At 31.7% G+C, this 21,904-nt stretch overlaps 1 protein-coding gene across 1 annotated transcript in view; it reads left to right on the top strand.

The window, feature by feature from the left end:
- The first annotated feature begins 1,239 nt into the window (after window positions 1–1,239).
- LOC117105848 (pleckstrin homology domain-containing family G member 5-like) overlaps window positions 1,240–21,904 on the top strand; it is an 85,806-nt gene continuing 65,141 nt past the window's right edge. Inside the window, exons 1-3 of the mRNA XM_033247159.1 lie at window positions 1,240–1,383; window positions 13,053–13,179; window positions 16,168–16,279. Of these exons, the coding sequence (XP_033103050.1) occupies window positions 1,240–1,383; window positions 13,053–13,179; window positions 16,168–16,279 (383 nt within the window). The remainder of the gene's footprint in view (window positions 1,384–13,052; window positions 13,180–16,167; window positions 16,280–21,904) is intronic.

A 21,904-nucleotide genomic window follows, 5' to 3' on the forward strand; every position in this document is an offset into this window, starting at 1 on the left:
TTAAAAAAAATAAGTTTGTGAAACAAGGTATTAAAATAGTCTCGCCTAAGCAAGAATAATAATAATAGTCTTGTACAATAAAAAAAATACCCTGAAAACCCCATATAACTAATCTTTAATCTAGCCCTAAAACCTACAGTAATCTAGTAATCCTACTAAATAGAAATGTCATGGTTGGCCATTGACCTGAGAAGCACATTAAGTTTTGTTCAGATATACTATCATTTTTCTTTTTCTAAATTGGTAAAGAATGTGTTGTTTGGTGTAGCTCATTGCAAACAGATTTGTTAAAAATTAAATTTTGTTTTTTAAATTTAGCTTGCAATGCCAGCGAGGAGCTTAATGTAATCCCACGGCATCCAGCCTTTGATGGGGAAAAATGCGCTCAATTCTGATAAAAGTACCTGGGATTAAACCTATCAATAAATACCAGGATTTTTTTCACATTCAATAAACTGCAGAAAATAACTCTCATATTTATAACAACACTTGATTATTGGTAAAAGTACAGTAATTTTACATTGACCAAGAGCAGCCAAAGACCATCAGTAGGGGCAAGTGAAATGTATAAGTACTTTAGCTATTTAGAGGTAAACATTTATTGCTTTTGATGATGCTGGCCCATAATTAAGAAAAAGGGTAGGCATAAAAATTGGTTGGATGGCCGAAGTGAATTTTGATTTAATATTAATAGTTTTAACCGCAAACTTTGAGGAGTTATCAAAAACCTTCATTCACTGCTTTTATACCAATACTCCTTTATAGTCAGTTTTAATGTTTAATTTACTGTAACAAGGGTTTTCTAGCCATAGATGATAGGTGGGACGCAAACATGCTTTTGCACTTTGGCCACCTATACTATAGAGTAAGTAAAAATGTAGCACTATGAAATGTATGTTCATTTTCTATTCAAGCAAACTGACCACTGAGGAGGGGGTAATTTCACCTGGTCCCTCAGTACATTAGGGCGATTGGTGCATGATATGTTCCATCCAGTCAGCAGCTGCTGATTGGATCACTCTCTTGTTAAGTATTAAGTGTTTAAAAAAATTATCAATTTTTTTGCAAATAGAAAAATGATAATGTATAATAACTAAAGATCAAAATTGCTCTTTTAAATTCCAACCAAGTCGATCTCAAATATCTGTATTCCTTGTACACAAGTAATTTCATGTGGTTTTTTTTTTTTACGGGAGATTGGTTTTTATGACATGTACTGTTGCTCACAACACTTTCTTGATGATCCAATTAATCTTTATAGATTTGGCATTGAACTCCATAGTCTCGGCTACAGAGAAGGAGAAGGAATTGGGAGATACGAAAGAACGTATTCAATGCTGCCAGAACCAGTCTTGCCCCCAGCCTGGAACACCAGCAGCTAAGGTTAGTTAGCTTAACCCATCTTATAAATTCATTATATTTTATTGTTCAAAATTAGGAGTAGAAAAATGTTGTAAATGTTTGCAAGCCAATACAGGCAGTTGACTTCAGACAAGTTTATATGCCTATTGGAAAAATTGTATGTGGATTATATATAATATGGTAGGTACAGTAATGTTAAGAGACTGATAATTATACAGTAGATAGATACTGACTAATTTTTGGTACGTAGTATTTTTGTAATTAAATTTATATAACATTGGTAATGAAGTGGTTTAGGTAATTTATACCTTATTTCATGAACCACCTACTGTTAGTTTTTAAAAGTACTGTAACATTATATTTTTGATATTGTGACTGCAATGCACCGCCAGAATAAGTTATGGAATTTCAAAAATGTGTAAATTTTTCCTCATATCTTTTGTTAAGTCTTCTCAGAATTAAATGAATATTTTTCAGTCCAATTCTACTGAACTGTTTAAATTGCCACATTGTATTCTCTATATGATAACATGATCTAAAGCAAACATTTCTTCATGAACTCAATTTTTTTTTGTTTCTCAATCTTTTTTTGCCTTATTTTATTTGCGGCTTATAGAACCATTTTGCTAAATAAGAATATATAATTTCATTTTCTCTTCTCTGACAACCTTTTAAAAATAATTTAACTGTAAACAAGGTATAAAAAAGAATCTCACATTAAAGCATACGTATGAGAGTTACTGATTGTTTTACTTGGATTGAAATTTGTTTTAGAATTATTGTATAATTCAAACAGTTAGGCATTTACAATGGTGGAACGATGCTTTTTATTGCAAACATCGACTGGAAGTAAGAATAGCAAAGTCACGTTGGATGTTCTTTGATCATGTACTTAGGCTCGATGACATTTTTTTAAATACTGCCATTCCCTATAGGAGGTTCTAAATCTTTATGAAGGTCAGGCTGGTAGACCACCAAGTAATTTAATTGTTAAGTCATTTACAAGTTGATAAAATATTAAAAGGCATCTTTATTTTTATAGTTATTTATCTTAAGGCCATGCTCCGGGAGGAACCAATTTTTTGATATATTGTACAACAGATTTTTCGAAGACAAAAACTCAGGAATGGGTATGCAATACAGGATTTTTAATATTTAAAAACCTCTGTAAAGGTGGAAAAAAAAGGGTTTGTTATACCCTTTTCCCCCACTTTTTAAATATTCAAAAATCTGTATTTCATTAACCGTTTCTAAGTTTTTTATTTTTAACACGCATTTTGTGTCTTAAGCCGTGCACTCATTGCACTGTATAATGGTTGTACGACAATCGGCCAAAAAATCCAATTTTGTTCCCTGTGACTATCTAGACGATGCAACGCTGTCTGCTGATTTTCGGTGATAGTCTGAATGGATCATTAAAAACGATCCACTGGGCGTGTGTTATGGCTCTGCGTTTTCCATAGAATCGCGTCGACCGTTGGATTCAGTGACTGCCTGGCTTTAGCAAAACCAGTTGTACAACATAGCAAAACATTTTTTCATCCAATGATTAAATGATGTGGTCATGTAGTATTTTGAAGTAATTTTAATGCCAAATGGGAGGTGGTTATTCAGTAAACAACAGCTGTCATGAAATAAACAGGAGAATGAGGAAGTAATAGGAAATGGCCAAGACAAATATGTGAGAGTGGGCATGGAGTTGTCATAAAGTAATTTGAATGGTTTTATAACAGAACAGAAAAGCAATTATTGTACAAGGGAGTGGCATTAAATGGGAGTAGTCAGGAAATGGGAGATACTACATTGAAAGTAATCATCTATAAGGCCACCAACACATGTGACTGTTGACAAACTGTGATCCTACAAAAGAAAAAATTGGGGCATTCTCAGTAAAATGTGCATTATTTTTTCTTGTGCTGTTAAATTGCTTGGTTCACAGAAATTAAGCCTGTTTTTCACTTGGTGAATTTATTCGTGTGAATTAAAGGTTCGGTTCATTTTCTAAGCTCTGATCGGTTGTACATTTTATCGCTTCACAAAAAGTAGAAACAGTTCGAACTCCTGATTTTGCCGAAGCGAAAAACTCCCAATAGAAATGTAAATGCGCATTTTTTGATTCGCATGAATAATTTCGCTTGGTGGAAAACAGGCTTGGCAGAGACTACGCCAGTATCAACTTTGAGTGTTACTTTATTGAACACTATGAACAAGACCACCACAAGGGCTTTACTGAGACCGGAACTCCTTGAACCATAATGATATGGCTTGATGCCAACATATGCGCAGTACACAATGCTTTAGCGTTATATACATAATGCTCGAATAGACCCTAAATAATGCAAAAGAACCCAAAAAAGAATTTTGATCTGAGGTCAAGTCCCAAAGGGAAATTCCTTGATGCAAATTTATTACATCATCACCAATACTTTAATGAAGAATATTGTAAACTAAACTATAAGGATTTTATTGTACAGATAGATATAGGCCTAGGTATTAAAGTTACCTAGGCACAGTGCGTGAGATTCGTAATTTCAAAATTGGGATATTGTGAGTATGCTAAGTCAGTTCTCAAATTATATAAAATTGGTAAATTTTTCTCATGGAAGTAAATTATTTGAGTTATTTATGGTTTTTTCCCGATTTTAAAATAGAATTGATGTCTTTTAAACGAACAATATAAAGAAAGGAAACTTATCAAGATATTGTCATAACATAATATCATGTGATGTGGACAGGATTTCTCGTTCTGGTTTCCCTTGCAGAGTTCCCGCATTTCCTGCTGAAATGATAGTAGCATTACCACTTCCTGGTTACCAATGTAGCCCCTCAGCTAGAGAAACTTCCCTTTTATATTATAAGGAAATAGTTTGTACGATTGTTATGTACTTGATATGAATATGAAACACAGCACTGATACCATCTTGATACAGAATATATTCTTCCATTTTCATTTTTAGCTCCGATGAGGAGCTCTAGATATACTCGGAGCTGATTGATAAATCTGATTGAATATTAAATAGATAATTTTAGTATGGGCAGCCTTTAGGGGTCTACTGCCTTAGGAGCTATAGAATTTCTCAGCTTATTGATTAATAGATCTTTTTTGTATGGGCAACCGTTAGAGCCAATATACTCTACTGCCTCTATTATACTGCCCTCATCGGAGCTTTTGAGACTACAAGAACTTGTTTTATGTATTCAGTACAAGAATACCTTCAAATTTAAAAATTATTATCAATACTTGATTATTTTATGAGCAAAAATAGTGATTCCAATGATTCTGACAGTAACAAATTTCTTAATAAAAATATAAATGTAAATATTGTAATTAATATTAATTATGTTATGAAATAGTAATAATCCACTAGCAAAAAATGACAGTGTGTAATCTGTCTCTTATACACATCTAGATGTGTATAAGAGACAGCACAATAGACATAACAACAATGCTCAAATAGGAACATGTTGTAATAATCGTATTAACATAGCTCATCAACGAAAGGTTCCTTTACTTGATTTGAAAATACACACACACCCACACCCACCCCTGTATTACTATTGTTATTGTTATTGTTAATTATTGTTCTTCTTATTATTGTTATTGTTATTATAATTATATCCTTTTAAAAATTAAGGATTTGATAATGTAAAAATATACCATTGTCACAGTCAAGTGTGAAAGATCTTTGGTTGTCCCATCCTAAGTTATAATCAGTGTTATTCTTCCTGGTACATGTTGTGGAGGCCACTAATCAGTCAACCCAGGAAAAATAAAATATAAATAAAATGCCTATATTTACCTATTGAACTGTAGGAAGAACTGTGTCATGTGCAGAGAGCTATCACATGACCTACAAGGTTAACCGTGTAAAAATTTTACATGTATTCATTATAAATTTTCCTGTGTTGAAGTACCTATAATAAGATGTCATTTGGTATGTTACAGGTAAGTCAAGTATTTTAATTGTAAAGCAATCCTAAATCCATTATTTGTTTGGGAGATTAGGGGCCATTAATCAGTTGACATCTATTTCTGTCTGAGTGTAATACTGTATAGCACTTTTCTCTCATTTCAGTTAAGTTAGAATTTAGCATTATTGATTTATGTTTTATTCTACAGTATATCAGAATATTCTAAACATGGAAAGCTATTGGAGTAGTTTACTGCATATAAGCTTGTGCTCAAGTATAAGCCTATCCGCTATTTAAAGCATGATTTTTTATGTTAACCTTTGTCTGAACATAAGCCCAGGACACAATTTATATAGTTCACTTGACTTGAACTCCAAGAAATATAGGGATAACAATAATTTAAGAATCTTGTCATGATATCTAACCATAGGAAAAAAAAAACCAAAAAAAAAACCACAAGTCCACCTTGCTAATACCATCATGAGTTTAGTAGGGCTAACTTTCAATTATAACTTTGTTTTTTTACCAGTTGACACAATTTTGTTATAGCATCGTCAATTATAATTGCAATTTTAGATGTGTTTGGGGGGGGGGGGAAATTTAATTTAATAATCGATTTTCATGTTTTCATCCAAAGTATAATTGTATGGGTATTGTCAATTTTTATAGGATCTCCATATAATTTTTGGTTCCTTTTTGTAGCAAGTTCCTCTGGGCATATACTCGATAAAATGTGGTAAATAAAATGCCTTAATATCAATGTGAATATTGGTTAAACTGTTTCTTGCTTGTTTTATTACATTATATGTAAATATGTTTAAGCTGAGATATGTTTGCATTTGATTTTTATAGCTTTTTTTTAATTTTTGCATTAGGAAATAGAAATTTGTTTATCTGTCTAATCTGTCTCATAGATGTTAGCATTAAGTATGTTTTGTAATACTGGTTTTGATTAAAAGTCAGGAAATAACAAAATACTTAACATTTTCCTTAAATCTAAAAACAACAGAGGTCCTTTGTAATATGTGGCATGCTGATAACTTTGTTATTAGTCACAAGTTCACTGGAAAATTACTAAAAAAAATTGGTTTGATAATCACTGATGAAGGTAAAGGTAGGAGAATAACCATAACTCGCAACGTGATTGTGCTGAATTGCATATGGGCATAGTCTGTGACTACTTAGCGGCCGTAAAGAGACGCTTATAGTAGCTACATATTCACATCATTCCACTATGACAGGGGGTGAAATGAACCATCGGGGTAACGTCCTGCTCTTCCGAATTATGCAATGGCTACTTTAATGTGCACATGAGTCAGATGTGTACACTGGAACTCCAATTTAAGTCCCTATCCGAGAAGACTAGGTTCTACTAACCGGAGACCCTGGCCGAGGAGCGGCTGGAATCAGTGCTGGTGTTAAGGCTACAGTTAGTAGTGCCCCTGCCTTTACTGCTTGGCCACTTGACTCGAAAAGTAATGATTCTAAGGTAATGATTACAAATAGGGAAATAAATTGGGAAAAGTATTTTTTAACTCCAGGATATTTCATTTATTTTCTCTCATAAAACAAGCCTTACAAAACGAAACAAAAATAACAATTGAAAATAGTGCTGAGAAGGAATTCAAAAAAGTTGGTCTTCCTGAACACCGTTTTAAACAATAAATTTATATTGAATTGCGATATATAATATAAATTCAAAATGCTTTATTTAGTATTTAAAAATGTTATTTTATCACACCAGAATTAATTTTGTTGAATCTATTATTAGAATCCTGTATAATTCATGGAATTTAATGAATTTAGAGAAATTGTACAAAAGATGTTTCAGAAATTTCTACAAGATATATGTCCTATCCAGAATATCCAATTTTCTTTGATAAAAAACTGTTGTATGCCCATATATAGTCATGATGTGCCTATATATGGTCATGATGTGATGTATCATGACCATATTTAGGCATGTCACATGTTTTTGTCAAATAAATTTGAAAGTCTGGACAGCGAGCTTTAGACATTATATAGGAATCATAGTGGACTAGTTCTCCATTAGTGTAATAGAACATTAGTGTGATGGGATTGAGCACATTGCCAGCACATGCATGGAGCATACCATACTTTAACGACATGCTGTAGATACCTGAATAGTTTTATTGTATACTGTGATAATATATCCATCAGGCGCTGCTAGAAAGTGAGGATTTGGACAGGATCTCTTTGGCTTTGTAAAGCAGCAAAACATAGAGATTGGTATAAAATTGCCTAGCTGTGGAGACTATAACATTTTATTTGACAAAAACTTCATGATCATATATAGGTATGTCATGACTGTATATGGTTATTTAAACAATTCAAAATCTTTTGGCTTGTTATTAGTCGAGTCTTTGCTACCGGAAAACAAAACTTTTCACAGACTGAGACATTGTCTGAAACAGTCAATAAATAGTGTAAATAAGTCTCCAACTTCCACTAACTAAATAATTATTTGCCTATTTAGTTAACATTCTTATATTCATTTAATTATTTGTTCAGTTTTTATGCCAAGTAAATACTGTGTTAAGGCAGCTTTAACATTGGTAATCGTTCTTTTTCTTGGGCCTTTATCTTTCTTTGGAATGCTTTGCCTATTACAATCTGACTGGCGCCCCCCTCGCTGATGTTAAGGCAGCTTAAAAAACTTTTTAACCTGTACTTTTCTAAATATTTTTTTCCGGTATTTACGTTCTTATTCATTAAAGTGCATTGAGGCTTTAGCGTAATGCGCTATATAAGCCAAAATTATTTTTATTACTATTTGCCTATTTATTTACATTATTTGTTGATTTATTGAGTGTTTTTTGTAATTTTCTAAATCTCATCTTTGTAAGGATTTAATCTACAACTCATCATTTCTTCTATTATTGTATTATCTTCATTTCAATTATATACGTCAATCATCATGTTACTGGCTACTGTATGTAAACAACGCAAAGTTATAAATAACTGCTTATCGTACTTTGGACGCAGATTTTGCAATTCCTTTTCGACGATAGTTATTACGTAAGTGCATGTTTCATCCAGTATCACCTGCTGAGATCTCCCGTGTGCAATCAAGCGTAGAAGAAGCAATAGGACATAATTCCCAAAGTGGTAATTTCTACATAATTGGCTCATACGGTAACATCTACAGGCTTAGCCTCTGAGAAACAACACAAAAATACCTTTTGAAAGCATTTGTAGCGGGATTGTAAACACGTGAATTGCTTCTTTTGAAATGTTTGTGCCGTGTGGATTGAATGATACTGTCTATTACATTTATTGCTATTAATATCTTTTCTACGAAAATGGTAAGGTTTGATTTTTTTTTAACAGCGGAAATAAGGTGACAAGTTTGAATTATGGTTTTAATGTAATGAGAAATGTGTAAATCTCTGATTGGATGTTAAATTATTGTCATTAGCTAATAATGAAATTAATTTATTATCATACGAATTACCTAAGAAACATGAACAGTATGTAATTTTGATGGGGAAAAAATAAACACGAGATTTTTGTTTGTATGTCTTTATAAATTTTTTTTGCTAAGAGTAAAAGCATTATACAAGATGGTGTAGTGATATTTCTAGAAAAGATTGAAGATCGGAGAATATATTTCTTGATCTGTAAATCACCTCAAGAGAAAATTTATTAACGTGATTGAATGTTTTACCTGAGTAAACGTTAAAATTTGATGTATTACGTATTTGAAACCGTTCATAGATTTTGTACGTAATACCAACCATCATTTATTGTATTAATTTCCATTGCTCACTATTCTTTACATTCCAAGAGAAATGTTCGCAGGAATTTTTGGTCAGAATATACATGTCCATTTTAAAAGTTGCACATGCTCAGATTAATCATTTCAGACATCAACCTACACATGCTCAGAGTAATATAAGTTGCCACCGCACATGCTTAAAGAAATATTTTTCTCATTCAATATGTGCGTTTGTGTGCATAATTAAGTTTTCCTCTACAATTTGACCGTTAATTTTGTATTATGAATGTAATTGTTTGTCTAAATGGAGGGATTCTACCTACTGTAATGCTTATATGATAGTCAAGTTTAACCAGTTGAAATCATTTCTTGTTTCATTTTCAGGTAAGACAATTTAATTGCAAACTGCTTTTAGAACATCTTTTTGTTCGGATTTTCCAAAGAAATATTTTTGGAGTGACTGATAAGGCTTCAGTATTTCTTTGAGCTCCTATCCCTCTCACCCGATATGCACTTCCCCTATCTAATAATATAGTAACAAATTCCATTGTTGTGGAATACAGAAAATTCAATTTGTGGGAGGGGCTTGTTTTTGTTTGTCAGTTTGATTGACAGGTCTTGAGTACAAGTTTATTCAGTGTTGTTAATTTGCAGGTGATTTGTGTCTACCTGCGAGGAGATAACCTTTATTCCACCTTTTAGTACATCTCTTAATATACTAATAAGAAACTTGTCTAATAACAAGATTTCCATTTGGAATTGACATTTAAAAGATGAACTGTATCTGACTGCTTCTTAATTATTTTGGTTACCATGAGCATTTTGTTTTTTATCATGCTTGTTTTGAAAATATAAAATTAATATGTTGTTCTTTCTTCTATCATATTTTTATCTAATCTATCCATTTCTTTTTCAATCCTTTCCCTTTTTATACTTTCCTCAATGCATTTCCTTTAAAATGCTTTTTTCTTTAATCCCTCTTTCTTAGTCATTATTCCTATCCATTTCGTCTAATCTTTGTATTAATTAATCTTTTACTGTAATTGTTAATCCATATCTAATCCTTCCCTAGAGCCTGTCCAGACTATAAAATTCCACTTGTGACACATGTGACATGCCTAAATATGGTCATGATGACATCACATCATTACCATATATAGGCACATAATATATATGGGTATTTTCTTTCTAATGCTTGTCTCTCTAATCATCTCTGTAACCATTCCCACTCTAAAACTATTCTTTTGATTTCTGTTTATAGAGGCCTAGCATGATACGTTGTGTAACATTATTTTTATAATTCCTCATTCAGTCCTCATTCCATTCCATCTTTAATCCTTCCTCTAATCCTTATGAGAGCAGCACAATGTTACAATAATGTATTAATTAACTTAATTATTCAATGCTACCAAGCCGATTTATATGTTACGCTGTGTAAATATTATTTTTGTAATTCCTCATTCAGTCCTCATTGTAAGCCATTAACTTAATTATTCAATTCTACCGAGCCGATTTATATGTTACGCTGTGTAAATATTATTTTTGTAATTCCTCATTCAGTCCTCATTTTAATCCATCTTTAATCCTTCCTCTAATCCTTAAGAGAGTAGCACAATGTTACAATTATGTATTAATTAATTTAATTATTCAATTCTACCAAGCTGATTTACATATTGTCCTAACCCTTGATGAAAATAGAGTGTATCAGTACAATAAATATAATTGTTAATGTCATTATTAAATGTAGGGAGCTAAGAAATTTAGAAAATTTTATGTAGAAAGAGGCGAAAATGTTTAAAAATTATTAAAGTTTAATTCACATTATACCAAGTAGACCTAAAATTGTTATCATACAAAATTGGCAAAATATTGCCATTATGTGTTATATATTACAACTATGTATTAAATTATTTATTAATTTCTTTATTTTAATTATTTATTAAGATATTCAAGTATTTTACTCAACAAATTGGCAATCTGGTTAAAAACTGAAATTCCTTGATGTTTCCATAAAAAAGTACATGAAGTAGCACTTAATAAAAACATGATAAAAAGCACAAACTCATTTTAAAAATACAAATTTAGACCAAAAAAAATCATGAATAATATGTAAAACAATTGGGAAATTTAAAGATTGTACAAACCAATAAAAAAGCAGTTTCATTAAAATTTGGATAAACAAACCAATGAACTTAATTGCCACAATAAGGTGATCAGATTACAAACAAAATTTAAAAAAATATACCAATAAGCATATATAGAAAAACAGCTCCTGCTATTCAAAATAAGAATTTAAAGTTGGAGGTTTTGCTTAGTAAATGAAAAATAGCTCATGAGCCAATAAAATTATATTTTATTTATTTACCATATTTATTAAGAAGTCTAGTAAGGTACATTACTGGGCTGTCCTGAAAACGTTTCGTTCGGCATTATATATAATTCACAAACTATATAAACCAGCAAAACAGACTGATTCACTCTATTGGAATGTTTTTTGCATGTAATAATAATTTAATGTATAATGCAACTAAAGTTCCTTCAACATCTTTACGAGAAAGCACTAATATTGACATTTACACAGACGTCACATACCCATATTTTTATTCGTTGCATGAATCCATAAAGCTGTATACTTGTCGCCTGAACTGCGAGGTTGGAGATGTGGCAATGATCACATGTTCACATCCAGACACTAAAATATACGACCCATTTTATACTCCTTTATTTTTCACTTGTGTGAATTTCGAGATTGTTACGTGGCTTTGTTTTTATACGCTTGATAATTGTTGTGATGTGATTAGCACAATTCTTCACATTAATGAGGTTGTTACGGCTTCTTAAAGAGCAGTATGTGTAATTTTAACATAGAAATGTGTCTTAAATAATAATGATAATAATTTGTAAGACAGAATTACACAATTAAGGTGTTCTGTAATAGCTGTTGTAGATTGCCATCACTTTAGATGTCGTTACCATTATCATTCATCATTGTTTTCATCTTCATAGCCGATCATCATTATCATCATCATAATCATCTTAATCACCATCATAATTATCATTAATTCATAATTATCCTTATTATAATTATCGTAATTATCATTAATTGATAATCATCCTCATTATCATCATCACAATCATAATAGCATTAATTCATAATCATCCCATCATCATCACCATCATCATCTTCACAATCGTCGTCCTACAGTATATAAATATTTGTTATTATTATTATTAATATTATTATTAATCATCAATACATAATCATCCTAATCACCTTAAATTTATTTAAGAAACACTTAAAAATTTATTTAGTTTAATTTCAAAGGAAGAAAGTAAATGTTGCAATAAATTGATGAACATCATTGAATCATCATCATCATAAGTACCATTATGATGATAAGTACTATTATTATTATTATTATTATTATTATTATTATTATTATTATTATTATTATTATAAGTATCGTAAGATCATTATCATCATCACAATTTTATAGTTCCTAGATTCATAGTTCCTGCCTATGATAAATCTGAAAAAAACACATGTAATAAACTTACCTTTAATTATAACATTGAATTACCCACTTTAAATATCATCGATTCTAACTTTTTATTCTCTTCATACAAAGTAATCGAACACGACATTCTTTATGATAGGATTGATGAAACAATTACTAAAGATAAAATTATGTTTTATGATGAAATTTTCCTTGTTGACTAAACTGTTTTAATCTAACCATAATTATGATTTCTATTGTACAATATTACAGCAAGTTAAACTTTAATTGAATTATATAATTTCTGATTTTAGAATTCCTCTGAGTATTTCATGATATAGGTCATATGTTCTCTATTACCGTGTAGAAGGCATAGATTGTGTGCGTTCTTTTTTTGTTCTGACAAAACCACTATTGGCTATTCTCGATTGTTTTTCAGTTGTGTTATTAAATAGAAATACAGTAATAATAATAATATATTTGCTTGCTATAATAGAATGTTTTTTAATGTATTATGGAATCATGTGCTCTGTATTTTTCAGTCGTGCCACAACTCGGGCTGTACGTCACAGAACAACAACGAGGAGCTGATGTTGTGCGTGCAGTGCGACCAATCAATTCATTCGGCCGAACAGTTCAGCGGTCATACCAGACTAAATGTCCACCAAGGTAAGACCGAACCCTTAAGCCCTGTTCAGACTAAACAAGAATTGAGTACCAAGACGCGACCTCACAACTCACAACCTTAAGTTCTTTAGAACATATCCTTAACCGACCCCACCATTCATGCGACATGCCCTATTAGTGGTAATGGCAGTAATATACAGTCCTTGCTGAAACACCTGTTGCAGGTGTAGGGGGTACCCTGGGGTCCAACTTAAAAAAGTGGCAATAACGTTTGTTGGAAATCACCTCTAATTTATGTGTACAAAATTTCCTGCACGATGCTGGATGCTTTTGAAGTTTTGGTAACAAGAACAAGAACAGCAGTGAGGTTCTGTGGTCAGTGCCTTACGCAGGCCCAAAAACATGTGACATTCATAAATTTGATCATTATGACATCACATCATGACCATATATAGGCATATTACTTATATATATGGGCATACAATAGTTTTTTGTTCAAATTTGATGGCGTGGACATTGCATAAATTAGCTGACAAAAAACGGTCTTCCAGGTTTTTTTTTTTTATTCAAAATTTCTTTAAACACCCTTTAAGTGTCTTAAATACTAATTTGTACAACATACAATTTTTGTTCCTCCAGAGTCTGGATTTAAACAAATATTTTTTTTATGGTAAATCAGGACAGTTACCAATTCAATTATTGAAATTTGAGATTTTTTTTAGTTCATTAAGCTCAACACACTATCAAAGAAGTGACATTGTCAATGCTAACGCAGTAACATTCTCATTTGTTGGTTTATTATTAATGTCTCCCTCTAGAGTATCACTCATTAATCGTTTATAGATGATACATTAGGAGCCTGTTGATCTAGGTTTTTGGTTTACCATGTCTAGAAACTTTATTACAATATCTGCCATTATTTATTATTATATGTTTTAACTTACAAAGGTTGCATATCATAATTACAGATATCAATGCACAGCACATGAGCTTTAAATAATTCTTGAATCAACCTTTAAATTTGGCAATAAAAATATATATTTAAAAAAAACGAAAAACAAAATTAATGATTTAATCCAAATTCATTGTATTTTTTGTTGTGTAAAATAAAGAGATTTAAACTCTAAGTAATGACAACATTAAATGCGATAATTCTATATTGAAGTTAATTTCCTTTTGGCTAAAATATATTAATAGTTGTTATAAATGTATTTTTGATATTCACTTTACAATAACAAGAAGAAATACTGTTTAGTAATTGTATATAGGCCTACGCCTTTTGTCAACAGTGTTTTTAGTGAAGCGCTAGAGCATTAATCCTTTAAGCCATGGAAACTGAACAATCATTATATACACCTTTGTTTTTTTTTAAGTATTACCATCCCATCAATTTAAGCAATTCTAATTATTTATTTCAAATTTTGTAAATATAATGTACTGTATAATTTTAAGTTATTACCAAGCAATTCGAATTCATCATCAATAGTGTTCTGCCAGAAGGCAGGTCCCTCAGTAAGTTCTATTACAGTATTCATTGTCCTCTGCATTCCTCTTCAACTCTTTCCATTCCGGATATCATCAAGCAGCATTATTCTTTTCTATCGCCTTGGTCTTTTTTCTTCTACTCTACCTTCTATATTACATCACATCTGCACATCTCCCACAAATACGCAAGCTTACAACTGCACACTCAGCCATATTTCTCTATGATTGACTGTCGTTCTATGGGACCTAAGCAACCATTAACTGGGGCAGGGCTTAGCAGCAGGAAGGGGTTTGGCGCAGTGGGAACTGTTTGGTTTCCCAACTTTGAGGTCGGGGTTTCAATCCCAGGCTGTACATACATTTCGCTTGTGTCCTTGGGCAAGGTATTTTATCTGCGTTTTTCACTCCAGCCAGGAGTATAAATGGGTACCTGGTGGGGTTGCTTGCTACTGCGCCAATATGGCAGCAACACTTAAGCATGTGGACCCTATGACCAGGGAAACAAAGCGCTTTGTAACCTAAAGGAAAGGCGCTATATAAATAACAGATAACAAACAAAAAAAATCCTTTGAAAATTAAGCTTGCAGCTGTACAGTAGATTCTCTATTAAACATCTGTTGACACACCTCAACCCAACCTTACGTAGCTGTGAACATATTTCATACCATTGAAATAATTGATTATTATAATTTCAAAATTTGTGATTATCTAAAGAATTGAACTGAAAATGAAAGTAAGGATATAACAGAATGATTCATGTTCGGGGATATATGCTTCCTTCAAATGTAGCGAATATTTTGGGGACGAAAATGCAATTATTATGATTGATAATAAATTAATTGATTACATCTTGTAAATCCCTATTGGAAATTTTCTAAAGTAGTGATTTGTTGATTCGTAATTATGAGTCTGGACTAGAGACCATCTTTTATGACCCTGAAGTATGTCACTGTTGTCATGGTAATTCCTTTATAGTATAATCTATAATCTCATGTTTCAAGAAACATTTTTTTAGCGTAAATATTTGTTAAAATTTATTTACTTGTTTTTATGTTTTAGAAAGGAAAAATTCATTTCATTTAATTTTCTCCCTAAGAATAATTATGAAACAACTAAAACAATAATAAAATTATACAATTCAAAGATTCATTTACTGGCATATTCATTGACAACACACATGGTCTTTTTTTTTTAATTTGGATATATTGTTTTACTCTATCACATGAAATGATTGACAAAAAAAGGTGTATAATTTCTTTATCCCCATATTATGTGTATGTATATATGACATAGGTATATATTTGAATAATTTGGAAATCATAGTAGGAAATTACTAATTATAGAGTTTAAATAATACCCTTAATTATCAATGACATTTCTGTATTTAAGTACAGGAACTTTAAAAACCAAAGTTAGATCTTTTTATTTAAAGGTTGTAGAGGGATTTCAAAATTTATAAATGGTAAGCCAAAATCTTTTTCCAAAGAGGATATTATTGGCAGTGATCTCAGTCTGACGGCATAGTTCTCCACTTCTCTCTTTCAGGATCAGATCTTTTAAGAGGATTATCAAGCAAGTCAGCACCAGGAAGGATGGAGCCTACCAACTCGGATCCAGAAATGCCGGATGTCGACCCAAACGTCGACTCAAATGATATGTAAGTCTTACACTTTTTTAACCTCTGCTACCTACTGTTTTGATGTATCAATGTGGATATTAGGCCATGTTAATATAACTTGTTCTTCTGAGGGATTCTGTGTTCAATATATATGTACAGTATTGAATATTCGGGTAAATTGATGGTAGCCATTGTGTGTGCACTTTCAAATCTGTTTTTCCTGGCTCAATTCCAATCACTGCTCTCTCCTTTGTTTCAGCTGGGGTGGTGGGATACAAGTTATGATAGCACACCATATATGTGGCCCATTTACATATTAAACTTGCAGTGCACTCTTCAGAAAAAATAAGTATTACCTGCTGGTGTCCTGCCCAATTCTCCACCAGGACCCACTAAAAACAAGTTTTTGGTCTTAGTTGATTATCATTGGTGTGTGGTTGATACTAAAAATACTCCTATCGTATGTTCTTCTATACCCAAACCTTCTAATGTTTACTATGAAATCTTCCATATTTATGTGAGAACATCCATTTTACTAATAATAATAATAATAATAACTTCATTTAATAAAGCGCAAAACAATATCCATTAAAAATGTTCATCGGCGCTGTACAGAATTTAAAAATATTCATAGACGAACATACACTTTAAACATATAAGAAATATACATTAAAAGCTAATAGAAATGTTTGAAACCAATAATCATCACAAAAATCACAATACCATTTCACACATCAAAAATCTACATTGAAATAAAAGAAAACGCAACAAACATTGACAAGTAGTCATTGTCTTTCATTATTTTTCATTGTTATTGTTATTGCTGTTTACTATTAAACCACTCTCTAGAGGAACATATCTCATTAATGATTCCGTATTAAAATGATAAGTGTTTATTTGGTACCTTGACATCCAGGTCTCTAGTTTACCTAGCCTAGATATCGTACCATATCTGAATTATTAAATAGAATATTGAGAATATTGGTTCATTTCAGATCACCAGTCTAACATTTTTCCTTAATCCTCCAATACAATATTTATCTTGGTTATTTCTTCCAGGGCCATTTTTTTCGGGACCTTTCTTTCAGGGGCCCCCCCTTTTTTCAGGGTCTATTTTTACTGTACACGGTTACTGTAGTTATGAGGTCAGAAATTATAGCTGCTTCAATGTTTAACCTCATACGTTTCAACTATCCCAATTTGAACGGGAGTCTCCAGAACTTTTATGCAATCGCCTGGTCTTCCAAATTTTCATAAAAGAACCCCAAAAATACCTGGGGTGGAGGCGCACTTCACCAGTGCACCTCCAGTTTTTCGAATTTTTCACTACCTTTAAACATGAATAGTTCTTCCCCATTTGCAGCAGTAAGTTTAAAGGGCGCCACCAATTAAATATACAGTACTCTTATTTATCGAACATAATAGGGCGATTCGAAATATAGGGTTTCCTACAGTAGTTGTATGTAATTGAACACAAGGAACATCTCAAATTTATTTTTAGGATACTATGCACTTATCCTAAGCTGCCACTTGTGTGGTTTTATTCCTGGTGCAGCAGCACCACCAGTGATATACAAAAGAATATAGGTACAAGTAAGCACACCCCTGGCCTAGCTTCAACACCCGGTGTAAGATTTCCATTCTTGTTTTTTGTCCATGTCAGCGAATGTGTTAACAGAATTTGTCATAAGGCATTGGATCTATATACTATGTCTTCTTTAATATACAGTATATAAAATAAAATGGATCCAGGATTAAAGTATTTTACCCATTGAAAATTGTTGTAAACAGGAACAGATTGAAAGGTTACATTTAGTTCCTCCACTCAATAACTTCATATGAGAATGAATTTCTTCTTTAGAAGTCCCAGGCCTTTGTGTCTAATAAATAAATGAAATGAAATGAAAACAAAATCAGCAACTGTTGAAATAATGTCCCTGAAAAGTAAGCAGTTTTAGTTTTATATAAAAGGAAATTCAAATCAAATAATGCTCCTGTATTTTTTTTTTAAGGAATAGTTTTCAGGAAGTGAAGATAAACTTGAAAGACTAAAAATAATAATGAAACAATGAACAATAAAGCCCAAAGTATTTAAATGTCCATTTGTTTTATTATTGCTCATGATGATAGTGGGGTTTTCCCCAATAATATAAACATTACTTTCTTAAGTGACAACACATGCCTGGAGGTTGCCTGGGAGGTTTTTATTAAGTGCCGTAGAATTCCCAAGTTCTCCTTTAACAAGGAAATCTTGTGATACAGGCTCCAATGGAGATTAGTATCGCATCCTGTAAGCTGCTTCAGTGGTGACAGAATTGTCCATTCAAGGTTATTGCCAGCCTAGCCTACATAGTTGAATGTATTGCGACATTAACAACTTGTTTATATACAAATGATGCCATTTTTCTTTTGCCTATGGCATTTTGATGGGAGACTTTCATAAAATGCAAATATTTAATAGGAGGTCAGCATGTATCATAATGATCAAATATTGATATATTATTGGCTAGAAAAAATAAAATAAAAAAATTCAAGAATGAAAAAAGTGGAGGAAAGGTGAATTAGTGATACAGATAGATTTTGAAACTTTTAAAAAAATTAATCCAAAGTAGGGAAAGGTTTTCCAGTGAATGGAATGTTAAATGGAATCTGGAATCTATAGGAGAGGACCATGGTATTGTATACAATACCAGTGTTCTTCTGAAGCCGTTTTAACTGTCAATTTTACAAGTAAAAAATAACTGGCCAACCAGTAAAAAAATTGAGATTTTAAAATAAAACCACTGATTAGGCCTAGGTAGTCTAGGCTTGCCTTCTTTCAATAAATGAACATCATTCCAGTCTATACATAGGCTATGACTAGGCGTATGTCTTGTTTTTTTAAGTCATTAAACCCCACTCAAAAGGGATTAGCCTCACACTGCATGCATAGCTGAATTTTTATGGACAAATTTACAAGTAAAAATGTTTTAATATTGGGAGAACACTGAATACATAATTTAATATTAGTATAATATATATATCTTTTATTTTGTTTTTTATATTAATAATATTATATTTATTAACTAAAAGAGTTATATATTAACAATAAAAATTAAACATAGATCTATGAAGAGAATAATTGTAGAAGGGGATGGCACAGCCGTTTGGCTTTGGGCTTTTATTTGAGAGGTCATGAGTTCGAGATGGACACTACTCAGACTGCTTGTGCCCTAGGGGGCCAGGCAAGACACTGTAACTATGTTTATCCTTTCTAAGTGGAAATTGGTACCTTGTAGAGGTATAATTCAAAATGAAAATGTACTATTGTATTACATGCATAACTATTAATACTCCCCTAGGGAGCAGAGAGGCTGCAAGTTGTGTATGATTGATTCTGTATTCAATGAACGGAGAAGAAATTTCTTAAGCAGTGTTTTCAGAAAAGTGCATAAATTGTAGCCTATATAATAAATAACAATCACTTTTAGTTCCTAGGCATGTAATGCAAGGAACTATTGTATTCACTTTTTTGCGCGTGTGTGTGGGTGTGTGTATGTATGTGTGTGTGTAGACATCTTCAGGAAAAGTTTTCCGACATTTTGTTTTACTGACAGTGACATGCCTAATGGTACCCTAGGGATTAGTTCACTAACTAGCCATCCATCACTTTATTCCCATTGCACTCAATCTTGTCATCCTGGCCCACATTGCCATTGTGGAAAATATCAAGGTGTCATTAACATACTAGTGCAATACTAACATAAAGTATTGTGTTTATTGATACTGCATTTAGTAAATAATAATTTTGAAATAAAACCAAATATTGTTATATTACTGTAATTTTATTTTTGCTCCCCCCGCCCCCCCCCCAGGATTAAAGCAGCCTATGCCACTGTGCCCCACTGCAAATAACTCAACATGTCTTGAATAAGTTCGGAGATGGTACTGCATCTTGGAAGTGTTTATCATTCTAAAACTATTTTTAGAATTAATGATGATGCCAAAATAGTTTGGTGTCCAATTGCTTCCCAGATCATGGTTATTAAATCGCTTCTTATTTCTCCTGCAGAGCAATAGCATACGTAATACTTAATCAACTATTTAGTTGAGAGCATTGTGAAAGGCAAAAGATAGCACAATGGAGTGCCTGTCACTTTTGTGGCGTTCACATTGTTGACATTACTTGAACCATGCTTGAACCAGTGATCAGTTTTAGCCTATATACTTCCTGGTTTATTACAAAGTGATGTAATTCGTTTAAAAAAAGTATTTTTGAGTGCCCTTAAGTTAACAATTTAGTTCAATTGATCACATTTTGATGCTACTGTTGGCCGGATAAATATAAATCTCATTCAGTTAAGTCCTTATTTTTTTGCCATATAAAAGACACCATAACACATTCATTGCTAAACTGATTCTTTATGTTGCATCCTGTTGTCACAAGGTCTCTTTTCATAACTAGAACACTACCTCACCCCCATAGAGACTGAATTTATTGGCTGTAGGATGAAAATAATTTTTTTAATGAAAAGTAATAATTATGACTTCATTGCTTTAAAATTAAATTTTGCCTTAGTTGTATAACTGGTTGGATCATGGATTTGACCCCTTTCCCACGCAGGAAAATTAGTTGGGTTATATATTTACCTATTATTATGTAGTTTTCTTTGTGATATAGGCCTACTGATATGGATTAGTTTGTAACTCTCAAGTTTCACACACAAACCACCAGACCAAAACCATCCTAAGCCCCTGTTTGATACTAAAGACCTTAGATTTAAAAATTAATTTATACTGTAATATTTTACAGCAAGTTATGTATGATAAGAAATTATCCTCTTATTTAATATTTTTTATAAAATTTAACTATTTTTCAGATAAGGCAAAACTTTTTATACCTTTTTTTGTGAACCCACCGCTTGCCAATATTGATGATTTTGAATAAAAATAAAATTTTATATTTTGCCAATTAGCGCACCCGTCCCAGCCTTGAAATCTCCAAAAATAAGATATGTAGGCCTATATTTCTTCCTAATAATATAAATATAATGCTTGAGAGCATTTATATTTATACTTCTAAAGCATTTAACCATCCCATTACTACACTGTTTACATTCAACAATAACATTTTATTTTTATTTTCTCCTCCCAATGTTGGATAAAACCATTTGCTAACTAAGAAATCAAAATTTTATTTTTTTCCCCGCATTTTATTGATCTTTAATAAAGTAAGTCCATGAAACAAGGAATTAAAAAGTATTTCATGCATAACTTTATTCATTGCTAAACTGATTCTTTATGTTGCATTCTTTTTATCGATCTTTAATAAAGTAAGTCCATGAAACAAGGAATCAAAAAGTATTTCATGCATTGTTTTTCTGCCTTTCAAGCATTGTTTTTCTGCCTTTTAACGATTTTTAATAAAGTAAGTTCACGAAAACAAGGAATCAAAATGTTTCACCTAAATTTAAACATTAAACAGCTTTTTAAATGTAACACAGATAAAAAAAAAACAAACATGTTTTTGCTGATTTGTTGACATTGCAATAATTCTTTGATTGATTACCAGTAAATTTTGTGTCTGTGCAAATATAGTTCAGTATTACTTAGGACATTCATTAATTAGCAAAAAAAGATTACAATTTCCAGTTGTAAGCTAGGAAATAAATTACTGTATTAATT

The sequence above is a fragment of the Anneissia japonica genome, unplaced genomic scaffold (assembly GCF_011630105.1).
Source record: "Anneissia japonica isolate Jap-2015-1 unplaced genomic scaffold, ASM1163010v1 scaffold287754_len4335492_cov202, whole genome shotgun sequence".
Taxonomy (NCBI): Eukaryota; Metazoa; Echinodermata; class Crinoidea; order Comatulida; family Comatulidae; genus Anneissia; species Anneissia japonica.